The sequence below is a fragment of the Eublepharis macularius genome, chromosome 3 (assembly GCF_028583425.1).
Source record: "Eublepharis macularius isolate TG4126 chromosome 3, MPM_Emac_v1.0, whole genome shotgun sequence".
NCBI lineage: Eukaryota > Metazoa > Chordata > Lepidosauria > Squamata > Eublepharidae > Eublepharis > Eublepharis macularius.
The window spans coordinates 25,078,416-25,096,569 of NC_072792.1; the positions used below are offsets into that span (position 1 = coordinate 25,078,416).

An 18,154-nucleotide genomic window follows, 5' to 3' on the forward strand; every position below is an offset into this window, starting at 1 on the left:
CATGTCTTAAATGCCTTTTCAACTGTTCAATGACCAGGAAATGGAGTAAAGCTTCTCGTCCGTTCTGCTTCATTCATTCTGAGCTGAAAAATTATTTGTTCTTAATCCAAGGCCCAAGCCGCATCTATTCAAAGGAGATCATAAATTCCCTACGCTCAGTGAAGATGGCCCAGTAGTCATCCTTTATGCTGAAATGGGTACAAAAGACTTTGCCATGTTTCACAAAGTTTTGTCTGAAAAAGCACAAAAGGAGGAAATTGTTTACGTTCTTCGACATTTTGTCAAGGTAGGTGTGGGTGGGAAGTGATAGAATTATCCATCATTGAAAGTTAAGTTTCTCTAAACGTTTTCTCTAATTTTCCCAGTATGCCTTATGGTTGCATAGTCGGCTCTGTTTTTTTCTAAAGTCTTTTGGTCACACTTAAATACAAAAGGGGAAACACTGGGGGACAAACGTCATCTTCCTGAGCTAAGACATCTGCATTGGCGCTAACCACGATTAATGTTATTCAGCGGATTGCATCTGTAACTAGACTTGGAAAGAGCTTTGTACGTTCCCATTATGAAGGAACAGGATTAGCATTAACAGAGGTTTGCAGTAATACGAATTAATGCTACCTAAAGCAAACCTCTAAGAAATGAGGGATTTGTGAGGAGTGTGCGCTGATTTTGTGACGCTACCCCTGTCTCTTACGCTTGCTTGGTAGGCCCAGGCTGTATCCTATCACGCCACTCAGCGAAGTTTGAAGTCTGCCCCCAGCAAAAAGAGGTTCAAAGAGTGGTAAGACCCAGGCAATTATATCTATGGGCAACAGCCACAGCAGACTTTTTTGCTGCCGGCATATCAAAAAGTCCATGATTGGCATTAGAATGTAGATGTCCAAAAATGCACAGTTTCCTTGACAACAAGCCTGAAATTAACACCTTTGTCATGTGCGGAGCCCAGTTCTCTGCAGAAGGGGGGCATCTAATGATGTCGAAAGCTATTTTACGCATTCAGTTGTTTATACTTTTTAAAAATACAGCTCCAAGCACCCACCCATTTGGAATAAGTTTATTTCTGTTTAGCAACAAAGCTATACTACCTGGTGCAGATACAGCTTACATGTATACCTGGTTTAAAAGAGCAACCGTATTCCTCCTTCAGATTGAATTAATTAAATCTACAGCATTCAATCCCAAAACAGAAAGGCCAGACTATGGTTGTGAGGTGGCCCTAGTTTTTATGTTCTAAGCAGCACAAGTTGGCCATAAAAACTCCTGAGTAGGACAGCTCATATACATGGATAATGCGGCTTAATGCCTGTGTTGCCCAAACTCTAAAAAACAGCAAGATAATCAGGTAGTAACTCAAACTCTGTTGGCTCTGAAAATGGAATGGTTAGAGTCTATATTAACTTGTTGCAATTACCTGTTGCAATAAAGTTTTAGTGTAAATCCTTTGCTCTCGAGAATGTAGCTTTCTTTAAATGTATTACAACATAAACCTCTTTCCAGAATAGAATCCCTCTGGTGAAATAACCATTTTTCTGATATTTGCTTGCTTTTAATTCACTTTCAAGATAAAATTAATTCACGCTAGTTTAGATAAGGTACATCTTACACTGTGCGAGATCTGGTTCAGTGTCATTATTTTTATCCCATCCTTTATCCAAGTAGCTCAGGTGGGCTGACATGGCTCTCCTATTTTATCCTCACAGCAGGATAAGAGTCCAAGGGCACCTTAGAAACCAACAAGATTTTCAGGGTGTAAGCTTTCGAGAGTCACAGCTCTCTTCTCTGGGTGTCTGAAGAACGGAGCTCGACTCTCAAAAGCGTACACCCTGAAAATTGTGTTGGTCTTTAATGTGTCCCTGGACTCAAATCCTGCTGTCCTACTGCAGACCAACATGGCTACCCACCTACATTTAACCTCACAGTAACCCTGTAAGTTGTGCTATGATGAGAGAGACTGGCCAAGCTCTTTCAGTGATCTTCATGGCAGAGTGGGAATTTGAACACAGATCCTACAACTTCTAGACCACCGCTTTAACTACACTGACTCTGTACACTGTACATCCTGGCAGTATCTGTCCGTGGTCTCAGATGGAGGGCCATCCCCTCACCTATGCTCTGCTATCAGCTCCAAATAGCTCAACCTGAAACCTTCTGACTTCAATTCTAAGCATGCTTACTAGGGAGTGAACTCTGTTCAGTTCAGCGGGACTGACTTCTGAGTAAACATGCTTAGGATTGCACTAACAAAGTGTTATTTCATTGAGGTATATGTTATTGATTGAATGGATCGTGTGCAAGCATACCCATTCCCCTCCACCCAAACCCCCAATGAAACAGGACTTCATGTTTTACATTAGTTATGCATTCCTATTAAACTTTTTCTCCAAGCCATAAGTTGTAGAAATGTTATAGGACTTTTTAAAATCAATTATAATTGTTGGAATATGGAGTTTTATTCCTGTGTTTGAAAGCAAGATTGTTCCCAAACAAGGTGCAGCAAGGTGGCTGTTGGGTGCCTCCTGGAGCACATAGCAAATTTCTGTAACCTGCTACTTTCGTAGTGCAAGGTGAAGATAGCCCCTTGCACTGCTCAGCACTTTCTTTTCTATGGCCAGGTAGTTTAAAAATTACCTGATCTGGTGAATACTGTATTCTTCTCGATAATGTGGCCTATCCTAGAGGAAAACATGCCTGATTCCCCTTTTTCCACGTAAAATTCTGCCCTCATTCTTCTATCAAGAGCAATTTGGAGGATATAGTGAGATAAATCCAATTCTAACTACAAATTGTGATCTATTGCTTGACGATGTTACTACTCCAGTCCTTTCCTTGTTTTCTGAGGAGTACTACTGGGATTTAGTCTGAAGTAAGTCTGTATTGTATATGGCTTAGAAACGGTAGATCCTAAAAACTCTTGTCTTTTCTTCTTTTTCAAAATGGTTTTCTTGACAAGAAACCTAGCTCTGAAAAGATGTATTTGTCTGGGTATGGTGTGGAACTTGCAGTAAAGAGTACAGAATACAAAGCAGTGGACGACTTTCAGGCTAAAGGTACATTTTTCCTCCTCCTGTGTTTGGTGTTATTGGAGACATTATTATCACAAAATATTTGGCAGTGTCTAGAATTTTGAAGGCAGTAATCTTCTGCTTGGTCACATTGAAGTTAATGGAAAATGTCTTATTGGGTCAGTAATTCACCTGGTATTTGTTTTTCTGACACACACGGTTGGTTGTGATTGCATTTTGTGGGATATGGCAAAGGTAGCCATGGGCATTGAGAATCAATACAGAAATGTATTTCTGTAATTTTTTGTAGATGGGTGCCTTTATAGAATAGAAAATATCTATTCTCTAACTGTATGCACCAAGCCTGATCTACTGTTTTGTCATCTATTTGAAGACTGTCTGGTCTTTTTTCTCATTTTAGAAAATATAAGTTAAAGTCAAATGTCATTTTAATAACTTCCGGAAAGCCAATGTATTCTCATTTTTTTTGTATGTGCCACATTTAGCTACAAATAATATAACTGAGGAAGAAGACAACAAGGAAAGTGACATCCAGGGATTTCTTTTTGACACACTAAAGTGAGTTAATTTTAATCCCATTCCTATGTACTTGAGTTTATAACTTAGTTTTTAATACTTAAAGAAATCCATTGGGATGCAAGAATGGGAACGTAAACACACTTAGCCTAGCTCTGCTTACACAAAGCAATTGAACTAGTTGTACTAGATGTAGATTATCCTAATAATTATGTGTGCGGTGTCTTGCAGGAGCAGAAATGCATGCTGGGTTACATTAAATTTAACACAGAGTAAGCTAGCAGCCCCGTGGCGCAGAGTGGTAAGCTGCAGTACTGCAGTCCAAGCTCTGCTCACGACCTGAGTTCGATCCTGGCAGAAGCTGGGTTCAGGTAGCTGGTTCAAGGTTGACTCAGCCTTCCATCCTTCCGAGGTCAGTAAAATGAGTACCCAGTTTCCTGGGGGTAAAGTGTAGATGACTGCAGAAGGCAATGGCAAACCACCCTGTAAAAATCTGCCAAGAAAACGTCGTGATGTGACATCCCCCCATGGGTTAGTAATGACTCGGTGCTTGCACAGGGGACTACCTTTACCTTTAAGCTAGCAGCATGGTATTTTAGCATGCATCTGCTTGCACAAGGGGTCTAGCACATGCAGAAGACTTCCGCTGGATCCTACTGAGTGATTTTGCAGTCATTAAATTAATTGGCATTAGTTCATTAAAATGCCTTGAGGCACACAGTTACTATTGGCTGCCTTTAACAGTTATATTATTTTCAAAGATTATAAACTGTAGGAGTGAGTAGATTTTTAACATAACATACATTTAAAAGAAGAGTTTCACGGCCCTTTATTTTCTGTACATATCGTTGAAATTCAATTTCACGGGCATCACCGAAATATGCAGGTAGCCAAAAGTTGCCCACCACTGGCTTAGGGGAAAGGGCTAAAAGGGTGATTCTTAATACCTATGGTATTGTAACTTCCAGTAAGTGCTGAGAATGCTGACTTTCCCCCATTTTATATAATATAGGCAGAATTACCCGGACCTGAAAGATAATCTGACGGAGTTAAGAAAATACTTGATTGAAAGTTTGGATGACACAGAGCCTTTGAAGGTCTGGGAACTACAAGGTAATACACTTATATCCAAGTTACGTGTCTTCCGGATATGATACAGTGGAAGCATGCAAGAAAGCAAGTGCCAGCAGCAGTGAAAAGTATGTAATGGCTACGGGGTTTAGAAAATGGGAAGCCCGTACTCCCTCAGCCTCTAAATTGGCCATGATGTCGAAATTCCTTTGCCCAACCAGGGATTCTTGGAAAGGGGTCCAAATGAAACCACAGAAGTTTTGAAGATGTCTCTTTATTAGCAGTGATGCATCATAGGTCTGTACAAGACTAAGCCTAACAAAATCAAGTTTAGAAAATGGCTGCGACATTCCTTCAGGCACACCAGAATGCGTAACTTCTCTGAGTCACTGTATTACCTCATCATCGTTATCCAGTCATTTACAGCCAGGGCTTTTTTTCAGTGGGAACACGGTGGAACGGAGTTCCGGCACCTCTTAAAAATACTTGGCAATAGTGCATGAAAATAATATTATTTCAAAGAATCCCATGTGTTCCTTCCTCGTTTCCCCTTGAGAGTTCCGCCACTTCTTTTCCCAGAAAAAAAACCCCTGTTTACATCCAACTCAGTACAGCAGGATTTCTTACCCAATTGGGCATTAAATAACTTTTCTAGCCTAAGTTAGTTTTTAGCATAAACGTAACTTGTTTGTCAAGCCTATTGTTACTCTCTTTATGTACCTATTAAATCTTGCTGGCCCGCGCATGATATAGTATTCAGTATACTTCAAGGTTATCACTAAGGCACATTCAAGAAGGCGAGAGTGTGTCAGTAGTTAGTGTCAATAATTTTTCATTCTTTCCTCTTTCAGACATCATGTTTAGAATCTGTCATGTTTCCTATGCTATGTTGACTCTTTCATGAACTATATTTTTAAATAACATATTTTCCTTCAACCGAGTTAATCTCTGAATAATGATTTGCTAACATACTCAGATACTGTACCAAACCCCTGAGGGTCCAATTAAACACGATGCCTGTCCTCCCCTCCCTCTTGTTAAAGTCTAATACAGTTTACTTGTGGATAGATAGATAGACAGATAGACAGATAGACAGACAGACAGACAGACAGACAGACAGACAGATAGATAGATAGATAGATAGATAGATAGATAGATAGATAGATAGATAGATAGATAGATAGATAGATAGATAATTCAGTATATAACCAGCACAAGTCTCCATATTAAAACCAGAGTAGCAGTGTAAGTACACAAGAATCCAGACTATTAAAAGTACAATAAATCCTATCTACAATATTTATATTGAAATTCCCCACCTTCTCTGGAACACTTACAGCCAAAGTGAAGTAAATGCACATTCTCTAGACTCCACAACCTCTCGACTGCATTAGGCTTTGTCTTTACTTGTGTCAAAACCAGGGGTCATTTCGTAGAAAAAGAGCTGGAGGAACTCATTAGCATAGTTCATTAGCATAACTCATTAGCATATGCCACGTCCCTTGACATCACCAGAAGTGTGTCATTAGCGTAACTGATTTGCATATGCCACACCTCCTGACATCACCTATTCTGGCTGTTTTGGACCCAATCCTGGCCATTCAGGGCCGAAATTAGGCTCAAAATGGCAAAAAGGGGGCCCAAATGACCGAAAGTGGCCATTTTAGGCCCTTTTGGGCCTGGTTTGAGACCAAAATGGCCCAGATTGGGTCAGTGCTGGGCAGGGGAGGGTTCTGCCGCCCGGCACCAATCCAATCCAGGCTGTTTCGGCCGCAATCCAGGCTGAAACGGGCCCAAAATGGCGGGGCCACCTGACATGTGACCTCTTTGGAGAACTGTGTTCCTGTGCGTTCCCCCTCGAAATGAACCCTGGTCATAACATCATGATGTTTTGAGCGTCCTGACTTCCCTCTACACCACTGACACATGGGTACACACATTTACTGGCAGGGTGAGGATCCAAGACCCACAGCTTCCATTTGGGATGGCATCCATGCATTTATGCTAACTCCTAATCAGCCCTAAAGTGACTTTTTGTTAGATGATATTGCTTTCTTTAAGCTGTTAGGAATGCACAGAGACCACAGTGGAAATGCTGTGTCCTGGCTTTGCAAGGTTTTTTTTAAAAAAATTCAAGAATAACAAATCTATTGTTCTCTTCTGTGACCTTTTGTAATAAAAAAATTATCCAATTTTTAATGCAGCATCAGATTAAGAAATACATTTAAAATGCTCTTTGGATGGAGAAGATCTGGAATTTTTCTCTCGTGATGACCCGCAGGAAGATATACTATGGCTGAGTCATTGTAGTACAATTTATCTTTACTGTTTCTATTAATGTGGCACAGGAGTAGGCCATGAAGTGTTATCATTGTAAAATAAAAGCCATAATATTGCTTAAAAAGCTATTTTCTCACACACACGATATGTTGAGGATGAGGGAAATTGACCGTGAAGCTTGCAGAAGATTAGGCTGTTCCCCTGTAATACTGGGAAGGTTGCATGATAGCATTTCTCCCTTTAAGCATTAAGGATTCCGTTTCTCATATTCTTCACATTAGAGATGGGAGATCTTTTCTTGCTAAAGAAATGGAAATACAGAAGCATGTATATTAAAGAAGCCCAGACTCAATCCAGTTAAAGTTAATCAGAGCAAGTTAGAGGCCTAGCTATATGCATGTTTGTCCCTTTCTCAGGCTCCACATGTCCTCAGTCACCTGACCCCAAGACATATGGAGCTTGCAGAAGGGACAAAAAAGCCTCTCTCCATGGTCATATTCATTAGCACAGGAGGGAAGGCAAATGTCCCCCCATACTATTCTGAGCACTGATGGATGTGTGACAGTTGGATTAGGGAACTCTTAACTAGAGGTGGACATAAACTGAAATATGAACCAAAGTTCGTCACAAACAGGGCTGTTTTTTGGTTCGCGAACCGGTGGTTCATTGGAGGGCATTTCTGATGCGCCATGATGAACTGCAACGATTTTTAGGCCAGTTCGTTTAGTTCGTTTTTCAGTTCGTCACTGCAGACAGCCTGGCGCCGATCAATCAGTTTCCTAAGCAATCGGGGGGGGGGGGGGGATGAGCTTTCTGCAGACCTTCTGTTGCCCTAGAAGTGATGTATTCATGAACCAAACAAACCGGTTCATGAACTGGGCAATTTCACCCATTTTCTCAGTTCATGCCCATCTCTTCTCCTGACCTAATGGCGTGTCACGTGTCACGTATAGGTAGGCCCTAATTTACAGTGCAGGTCTAAGCATCGTTTCCAGGGATTTACCCCCATTGAACAGACCTGGAAAGTCCTGCTTAGGATTGCTCTCCTAAAGGTTAGTGTCGATGGGACTTAGTTGTGATAAACTTTGGTTGGATTTGTATGGGAATTTTGTACAATTCATTTCTTCTGAACACACATATATTTTAACTACTTTGTTGCAAATCTCCTACAGTTTATATAAAATAAGTGGAAGAACTGATTAAAACTTTTTATTTGATGCATTAAAAAGTTGCAGTTCTGTCCCAAGGCAATTCAAATTATCTGTGGAAAAAAATATGAATTCTGTAATCTGTATTTGCGGATTTGCAGTAAAATCCTAAATGGAGTTACTCCAGTCTAAGCCCATTGAAAACAATGCTGGCAATGCTCTGGTATGCATGTGTTATACAAAGGCCAGGGCATCTCATCCTAGAAGTATGGAGTAGGGCAAGGCATTGACTCGAGCCAATTCCACTTTCCAGTTGTGGCCTTGATAGCACAGGGGTACTTTCATCACCGGGTATTCCTCTGTCTGTCTAACAGAGCGGACAGCCACCGCCCGGCAACTTCCACCTCCAGAATCAAAGGCGGAGGACGCGGTGGGTGCACCGTGACTGGCAGGGCCTCTTCCCACCCTGCATTGCATTCCATTATCAGGCAGTCATGAATGAAGTGATCTCGTTATCTGCACTTGAAGCAGGGTCTCCCACTCTTCAGCTTCACAGTAGAGTCAGGGTCCGGGGGGCTGGGGGTTGCCTCCATCCAAGGCATCCCGCTAGGGGCTCCCTAGGCCCGTTGCCTCAGGTTGACGAGGTTCCCTGAGACCCACTGAGGTAGTCAGGCCTGGCAGGGGGGGGGGCTCAGAGGTGTGCTGGTGGTCCCGTTGTTCCCCCACCTGCCGGGGCTTTCCCTTGGGTTTGCTGCCACCATGAAATTCTCAAGCAGGGTGGTGGCTTCTTTGAGCCCTGCAGGCCAGCTACACGCCGCCCAATATCTTGCCTTGGGGGGAAGGATGTTGAGGAGCTGTTCCAATACAACTTGGTCGACAATCTTCTCCCCCTTTGTCACTGGTTTGAGCCACTTGTAGGCGGCATTCTGCAGGAACGTCATGAGAGTGCAGGGCCGCTCAAGTTTCCAATAAGTGATGGCCCAGAACTTCAGTCAAAAAGAATCTGGAGTCACTGCATAGAGGTCCAGGATGGCTGCTTTCAGTTGCTGGTAGTCGGCACTTTCCTCCTTGGGGAGGGCTTTCAGGGCTGCTTGGGCTTCCCCCGTTAAGTAGGGCCCTAGAATAAACACCCATTATGCCGGGGGCTATTGAGCAGCCTCTGCTGTCCTCTCAAATGCCTCTAAATAGGCATCAATCTCGTTCTTGGGGCTCAATTTGGTCAGTTGAAAGGGACTGCTCCTACCTGGGAGTGTGCTGCCACCTCTGGGCATCACCCCTCCCGGTGATGCTCCCAGGGTCGGGCATAGCCCCCTAAACAGGGAGACCTGAGTGTCCCATTGCTGAGTAGTTATGTCCCGTAACAGGCAGTTTTGCTGTTCTGCCAACCATTGGCCAAACTGTGCCAGGTCCAAGGCGAGGTTGGCTGGCCCATGGCCTTTCGGCCCAGCGGCCCCTGTTGGTAATGGGTCCATGTAAGGATTGAGGTCAGTTGTCAGTGAAGCCTCCGGTAGGAGCAGCGTTGGTGGGTGGAGGAGTGTTCAGCCACTGGTCCACCCTTGGGGCGTAGGTAGGTGGAGTAGAGGGCATCTCACAGCAGTCTCAGTGCCCGCATTCTCCACTGCTTTGTCAGGGTCGTCAGTGGCAGGGAGAGGGGGTGGGCCATGCTGGCCCTAGTGTGTGGATCCGTCCTGCTTCCCTTGATCTCGGTCGCCTGCTCGGCCTGTGATAGAGACCTTGGGACAGTAGAGAGGCTATGCCACCGGCTGTTCAGGGCACTGCAGAGGCCGTTGCCGGACAACCAATACTTTCTCACAGTCTCTTGTCTTTGGTAAAGCCCACAAACCATGGTTTGAGGGATTGTGCCCTCCCTCCTTTTCCCCAGCCCTATATTTGTCCTGTATATTTCCTTTTCTCTAGTCATATAGTAGTTTTCTGTGTCGTACAAGTTGGCAAACTGTGATCATAACTTGCCCTCCAAATGAGCATCAGTTTCTGTCAGGTAACAGAGAACCAAAAAATGCAGCGAGAGGTTAAACAAGATGGGGAGAGAATCTCCTAGTCCACAGTTCCTTTGATTTTCCAAATCAAGCTTGCATTGGCAATTTTTTCAAAATGAGCTTAACAACCCACTAAGACTATTGTACAATGAAGTAGTTTACATCCAAACTCTCTATTTTAGATTTATTTGTACTGTTTATTACCTGTTGACCATCCTAAAAACTGTATACATGTTGATCTCTAGGTCTGGTATTGATGTACATTGCAATCCTAAACAGAGTACTACAGTCTAAGCCCATTGATTTCAGTGTGTTTAGACTGGAGTAACTCTGTTTAGGATTGTACTGATAATATTCGGTTGTAAGACCGCATTCACCTTCCTCTCTCCTCAATTCTCCCTGCCATCCTTAACCATGGTGAAGAGTTACTTTGGCACCCACTTAACGCTAATTGAAGTTCACTGTCAACCCGGTTCTTCAATTATGCTTAATTTTCTTACAGATATTAGTCTTCAAGCAGCATCTCAAATCCTCTCTGTCCCTGTTCACAATGCATTAAAAGTAATGAGAGACATTGCACAGAATTTCCCGATCAAGGCCAGGTATGATAACCCTACTTGCTTTTGATATATTCATGAATATTTGGATTTTAATCAGTGTTTAGAGCAGCCTTACAAAGAAGTCCACAAAAGTTACTAGCCTGCTTGCCCACATACGAGCCTAGCTGCCCACAGATACCTATCAGGTATCTAACAAAGGGGGTTTTGACTCTCAAAAGCTTATACCCTGGAAACCTTATTTGTCTTTAAGGTCCTACTGCCCTAGAAACAACTTTTGTACCCCTTTCTGCTTGCCTTGGGGATGATTTTAACTTGCCTTGGGGATGATTTTAACTTGAAATGGAGCAAATGGCTGTTTACCTGTCAGGCTTAGTACTGGTAAGTTCCACAGACACGAACGTCCAGGGGCCTTTATCTTACCATTCCACTGAGCAAAGTTTTCCTTCCTCCACCTAAATAACTCTTCTGTGGAAGGTTCCTTAGGATGGAGGAAGTCTTCATACTTTGCCCAGTGGAGTGGTAAGATACAGGCCACTATGTATGTCAAAACATAAGTCCTGGTTTCTTAAACCATCCACTGTCAAATTAGAGAACATATCCCCCATTGTAGTCATAGGAAGATCTTTGTCATCTTTCCTCTTTATAATGAGACATTACTCATAATATCAGAGATAACTACTAGTGATTGTACAGCTTGTATCTTGTTTGAAATTTCCTCCCCTTTCAGATATTGCTGCTATTGTAACCACATTTTTTTATAACTTTCATATTGCAGAGTGCTTTACAACCCTTATCACATTTTCCCTCACAACAGCCCTGTGATGTGCTTTCCCTACAGAATCCAAACACCTTTTCTGACCACTCCATCAAATAACAAACTCTTACTATAGTCTGCCATGCCTTGAATCCCAAATACCTTTCTGTACTTGTTTGGTATTGCAAGGCACAGCTGGCTGTAGCTTTTGTGAGATTGTACTTTCATTATATAGGACAGTAATAAGAATGTACCATTTGTGTTTAACAAAAGACATAACCAGTAATGCCTACCTACTATTTTGCAGAAACTGAAATAATTTTTGTTGTCGAAATTTGAATACTTGTATAATTTGATCCAGAGGAGTTAGCCATGTTAGTCTGTAGTTGCAAAATAGTAAAAAGTCCACAGCTCTGATGAAGACAGCTGTGGTTCTCGAAAGCTTATGCCTCAATAAAGTTGGTTAGTCTTAAAAGTGCTACTGGACTTTTTACTATATTGTATAATTTGAGTGTGTGTGGTTTTGGTTTCTTTGCATACTTTCTTTGGATACTTTGGTTTCTTTGCATACTTGCATAATATATCGTTGAAACTGATGCTCAAGATACCTTTCTCCATCAAAAGGCTTTTAAAAAAATCCTTGCCATCTTTTATTTTTAAGTTTACCAACCTTGCCAGACAGAAAGGTCCTATTATTTTATTTCTGTCACTTGCAGTGAAATCCTAAAAGAGTTACTCCAGTCTAAACCCACTGATATCAATGAGATTAGACTGGAGTATCTCTGTTTAGAATTTCACTGATTATCACCTATGATTTTCCATAAGAAGAAATTATGAGAGTACTTCTGTTTGCATGCTCCCTTCCTTACCTGCTCCTAGTTACAGGAAGGACTTAATGTCCCAAGTTCAGGGGAGATCCCGTATTATTTACAGGGCCTACCATATGATCACCCTGACCTGGGTAACCCAGGCAAGTCTGATCTCATCAGATCTTGGAAGCTAAGCAGGGTTGGCCTTGGTGAGTGATTGGATGGGAGACCTCCAATGAAGACCAGGTTTGCAGAGGCAGTCAATGGCAAACCACCTCTGTTAGTCTACTGCCTTGAAAACCCCACCAGGGTCACCTTAAGCCAGCTACGACTTGATGGCACTTTCTACCACTATTTGGGCATTTACTTCTCCCCACAGTGAAAAGGGGCAAGGAAGGTATTTTGCAAGCCCTAGACTGTACCACTTTAGACTGTAGGTTTGAGCTCACATGATTTAAACTTCGCTCCATGTGGAAAGAGAAATAGCAAATCGGGAGGGAGTTCCTGACATCTAGTTCTTTATGCAGAGGACTCCCCACCCCACTTCCATCATGAGATCCTTCTCTTGCTGTGACATGGGTTAACCACTGCAGCAAGAATTAGGCCATTGCCTCCTGTGCTTAAACAAACAAACAAAAAATCCATTCCCTACATAAAATGCATTCCCTCTATTAGCCGCTGTTTTGTTCTATCGGTTCTGTTCTACAGCACGAAGAAGGCAAGTTCTTTGTGACAGGTCAGATGCTTCTTTTGTAGTGATGAGAAGGCATTTGCACCTCTCAGTGTACTAAACCAGGATCCAATGGGCCACTAAGCGAACTCTGTAAACTCCGTACAGCTTTAGTCCTGTTTATCTGAGGCCGATTCCGCGCATGTTGGATAATGCACTCCCAATGCACTTTAGCTATCGTTTGGAAGTGGATTTTTTTTGTTTCACACTCGAAAAATTCAGTTCCAAATGATCTCTAAAGAGGATTGGAAGTGTATTATCCAATGTGTGCGGAATCAGCCCATGTCACATGACAAATGCTTTTCACACTCAGTGGCATTTCAAAAGCAGTTTAAGATATGACATGGAGAATAGCCAAAAAAAGGAGGGGAAATTTTTTTTAAAAATCTTCCTATGCACCACAAGCCCTAGCAGGGGCCCTCTTAGCTTGCTGGCTCTCAGCCTTTGTAAACATCCCTCCAGCCATAAATCTTATGGAAGAACCGGGTTTGATTCCCCACTCCTTGCTTGAAGCCAGCTGGGTTACCTTGGGTCAGTCATAGCTCTTCGGAGCTCTCTGAGCCTCACCCACCTCACAGGGTGATTGTCATGAGGATAATAATAACACACTTTGTAAACTGCTCTGAGTGGCCATTAAGTTATCCTGAAGGGCATTACATAAATCAAATAGTAAAAAAAAGATAATACGTTTCAATAATAATAATAATAAAAAGATAATACGTTTCAATAATAAAAAACAATAATACGTTTCATTTTCCATTTGTCTCTACAACACCTATCATATTTTAACAAACATACTTTTAGTTTTGATACCTCCAACATTTACCATTTCCAGTACTGCCCCCTTCTATTTATTTTCTCCAAATTTATCTTCTTAAAAATCAAATCCACAAATCATCAGTTCATTTTCCCTTGCCTCACGCAGAAAGTCAAGAAGGGGTTTCCAGTTAACCATCAAAATAGACAACGTTTTATCTCTGATCAGGGCTGTGCCGTTCCTCCAGCTTAATGAATCTTCCTTCAACTTAAGTGGCTCTTCCTCTGACAAAAGAGCCACTTGTCAGAGTAATGCTTCTGAGGAAGGCTTCCAACTTTGCTGAACAGTGTGGGTAGATGGTGGACCATCTTTTCTGTAACATAAGAAGTGTCCCAGTCAGTCATGGCTAAACTCCAAATGGTCTCACTCTTCCTCCAGCAATATCTATTTATTTGTCAAAATATTTATATCCAGCTCTTCCTTGAGGCTCAGGACAGCTTACAAATCACAACTTACAACCAACAACATAAAACCCAAAATAACCCCGTCCCTCATAAAAAGGATTTGCCTTCATTTTTGTCATGAACATGCTTAATAACAAGTTGGTCAAATCGAAAGTAGAACCTTGTACAACGTCTTAAATAAATCAGATAATCATGTGGCAGGGATTTAAAAAAAATTATTACAGGAAAGCCTTTAAGATTATCCTGAAAATGAAAAATAAGCTGAACAATCTTGTGAAATTAAAATATCAAACAACCTGGTGAACAGAATCTCCCACTATACCAGCTATTAAATTGATTAATTTAGACCAACTAGTGGGCTGCAGAAAAGCAGTTTAGTAAAGTGGCTGTAAAATTTTGCCTATAGTAGCACACCTAGGGAAAAATGTTAAAGTATACCACGCTATACCTGTAATCAGTCTTGGGCCATTTCTACACGGCTTACCTGCTTGCGTTATGTCCCGGCAGATTGTGCAAAAAACGCGGAAGATCACGTTTTTTCGCGCGAGATTTGTGCGATGTCACGTGACGTTCAAATCTCGCGCGAAAAATGCGATGTTCTGCGTTTTTTGCGCGATCTGCCGGGACATAACGCAAGCAGGTAAGCCGTGTGGAAACGGCCATGGTGTGTAAATTCCCTCAGATATCTGCTTGGGGAACTAGTGAGAGACTCCTTCATATACATTTGATTGCATTGTGCCTTCTGGGAAAGGCAAAGCACCCCTGTGATCCTGCCTCTTGGGGAACTTTTTTTTGGAAAAGCATGTCCATCTCCCATGCCCCTTGGCTGAGGACCTTGTAGTGTCGTTAACATAATTGCTCCATACCCAGGAAGCCCTTACTGCTAGGTAGCACCGATCTTATTATGGAGCCTGCTCATTTGTGGGAATATTGGTTTATGGTGCAAAATACACTTCCAGCTCCCAGACTTTTTTCCCCTGGACAATAGTGGCCCTTGAAGATAACAAAAGTTGACTACCTCCGGTATAGGCTAAACCAGAGCTTTTTTGGTACTAATTACTGCCACACTTTGGTGGGGGGAGGTTTTCCCATATCCTGAGGGGGGAATTAATGGAGATTGATACAACCTTATATATGAGTATGAGTCTTTTTTAACAAAGAAGCACTGGGCTAAACCTTTAAACTTTTCTAATCACTTGTTAAGCTATCATGTCACCACAATTCTCATCAAAGCTCTGTCTGAGTATTTATTCCCTTCCATGAGATAAATTGCGGGGGGGGGGGGGGGAGTTTTCAAATGCAGAACAATATCTTAGTGATGTCAGAATTTTTATTTCTTCAGATCTCTAACCAGAGTGCTGGCAAACCTGCAAATGCGGAAAGAAATAAAGGAAAATCAAAAGGTTGGTTAATGTTCTTTTTTTTTAATTACACAAAAAGAAATAATGAATCATACTGTTCTGGGTGATACATGTATTATTGTGTAACTTAAAGAAAATAACTAAAATGTTCATCCTCCCCCCGAAAAAGATAGATCAATTACAGTCTTTACTGCTTGTGACATTTTTCTTAAGCAATGCATGACACGGCCTCATTTGCCAGGCTGCTGAGCAACTGGAGCTCCTGCCGGAGTGAGTACCAAAATCAGGCCATTAATGTTCAAACAATGCCTCCAGGGGTTGCGCTTTAGGTTTGAAGTAAGCACCTTTAAGTGACCTCCGAAGTCAAACATCAATCGGTTCAGCACACAAATGCCCACAAACTGGGGTAATTTATACATTTCTCTGTCGGAAACGCATGATGGTTATGCTTTAAGATTTTTCCTTCAATGTGTAAGCCGTTAGGAGATCTGCCGCTCTTTAGCACATGTGTGTTAAATGTGAATCGAGGCACAGACCTTTAGCTTGCATTAACCTTCATTATTTCAGCTTCTCTCCTTTCCCCCATCTCAAGGTTGACCAAGACACTTTGGTTTCCAAAGGGAATGGGAAACCTGGGTTACCTCTTTTCCCTAATAATGAATGTGAAGTGCAATCCAATGGGAAGTTTTTCCTGTTCGATACTCAGTGAAATGAACAGAGCTGTATGCTACAGGTATTAGCCTGTACTACTGATCAGTTTGGTGGGGCTTGCACAAGAACACTTCCTGTTCCATTGGTCCCCATGTGTCAGGTCTGCGCGGCTCCCAGTTGCCTCCCACTTAGCTCTGATAAGCCTGCATGTTACTTCCTCCACATCCTTGTTAATTCCATCGCTGGAATACCTTCAAGTCCTTGCAACAAGTTGAGCCATATTCTGTTAAAACAACAGAGGCTAATGGTACTTTCAAGACTATTATAGGATTACCATATTTGACTCCACTCTGTAAGATGCATCTGGTGAAGTGGGTTGTGGTCCATGGAAGCTTATGCCAGAGTGCCTGTGGAGTGGAGTGATTAGACTAGGATCTGGGAGACCCAGATTCAAATCCCCACTTTGCCACCGAAGCTTGTTGGGTGACCTTTGGGCAGTCACACATTCTCAGCCTAACCTACCTCTCAGGGTTGTGTGAATATAATACGGAGGAGAAGAGAATGATGTAAATTGCTTTGGGTCCCCATTGGAGAGAAAGGCAGGGTATAAATGAAATAAATAAAAAATAAAGTCTTCCATGATAAATCTGTAAGCCTTTAAAATGCTACAAGATTCTCTGATGCATTTTCTGTAGCAGAATAACACTTGTACCCCTCCATGCTTTATTGACAGCAATTGCATTTGGGGGGATTTTGACCATTGAGCTGGGATTCTGTCAAGTGCTGTAGCATATGAGGGTGCCTCATACTAAAACGTTTCTCCTCTTTCCATTTTTTTAAAACGGTTTTTGCAAACTTCACAGTGCATTTGAAATTTTTGAAAACAGAGCTTCGTCCTGAAGAGGTATTTATTAAAGGCTAGAATACTGAAATCTCTTACAGGAAAGAAATCTGATTAATTTCACAATGCTTCTGAGTAACGGGGTTTAGTGGCAGGATGAATCTCTTCTTTTATATGTTCTTGAAAGCAATTCTGAAATTCATATCCATAAATCTCTATTAAGAGAAACGGCTTGTATCCCATGATAAGCAGGAGAGCAGTGCTTGTGGACTGGGGAACTCTTCTGCTGTAGTAGTAGTAGTAGTAGTAGTAGTAGTAGTAGTAGTAGTAACATTCAATTTATTTACCACCTTTGGGACAACACCTACTCAGAGCTGTTTACAAAATGTGTCGTTATTATCCTCATGACAATCCCCCTGTGAGGTGGGTGGGGCTGAGAGAGCTGTGACTGACCCAAGTTCACCCAGCTGGCTTCAAGTGGAGGAATGGGGAATCAAACCCGGTTCTCCAAATTAGAGTCCTGCCACTCTTAACCACTACACCAAACTGGCTGTCTGAGACTTCCAGAATGTTCATAGGATCGAGGGAAGATACTCATGAACAGCATTGAGGGCAAAGTGGGGGGGGGGGGTCCTGCAGTGAGAAAGGGGAATCCCGCCCCCGTCTCTACTGACAGAAATGTCCTCAGAAACACAGTACAATACAGGCTATTTTTTTCACATACTCCTGACTCGTTTATGCCATGGGCTCAAAATGTTATTTGTTTTTAAATCCCTGGCACTATTTTTTTTGCTTTGAGCCACTTGCTCTTTTCAGTACTCATTTTTAGTGAATTCCTATTTAATTTTCCTCTCTCTCTCTCTCTCTCTCTCTCTCTCTCTCTCTCTCTCTCTCTCTCTCTCTCTCTCTCTCTCTCTCTTTGCCTTACTGCAGATTACTCACTTTTATTAGACTGCAGCAGCTGCAGAAATGTAGTATAAAATGGGTATCGAGAGCTGGTAGTTAAACAGCTCTTAAAATAGATCTGAATGTGTTCTGATGTCAGTTGCTGTCTCTTTTGGAAAATCCTGTTACCTGACAGAAGACCTTTGAGCCTCTTCTTCAAATGTCATCTCCAAACTAATGTTTCATTAGAGGCACCCTAATACATTTGCACAAATTACATTGTCAAAATGGCAAGCTGGAGTGTATT

The 18,154-nt window shown here is 42.1% G+C and overlaps 1 protein-coding gene across 1 annotated transcript in view; it reads left to right on the forward strand.

Moving 5' to 3' along the window:
* Positions 1-18,154, forward strand: part of UGGT2 (UDP-glucose glycoprotein glucosyltransferase 2) — a 99,935-nt gene that overhangs the window by 17,823 nt on the left and 63,958 nt on the right. Inside the window, exons 5-10 of the mRNA XM_054974791.1 lie at positions 112-286; positions 2,951-3,047; positions 3,509-3,581; positions 4,552-4,652; positions 10,538-10,637; positions 15,452-15,512. Of these exons, the coding sequence (XP_054830766.1) occupies positions 112-286; positions 2,951-3,047; positions 3,509-3,581; positions 4,552-4,652; positions 10,538-10,637; positions 15,452-15,512 (607 nt within the window). The remainder of the gene's footprint in view (positions 1-111; positions 287-2,950; positions 3,048-3,508; positions 3,582-4,551; positions 4,653-10,537; positions 10,638-15,451; positions 15,513-18,154) is intronic.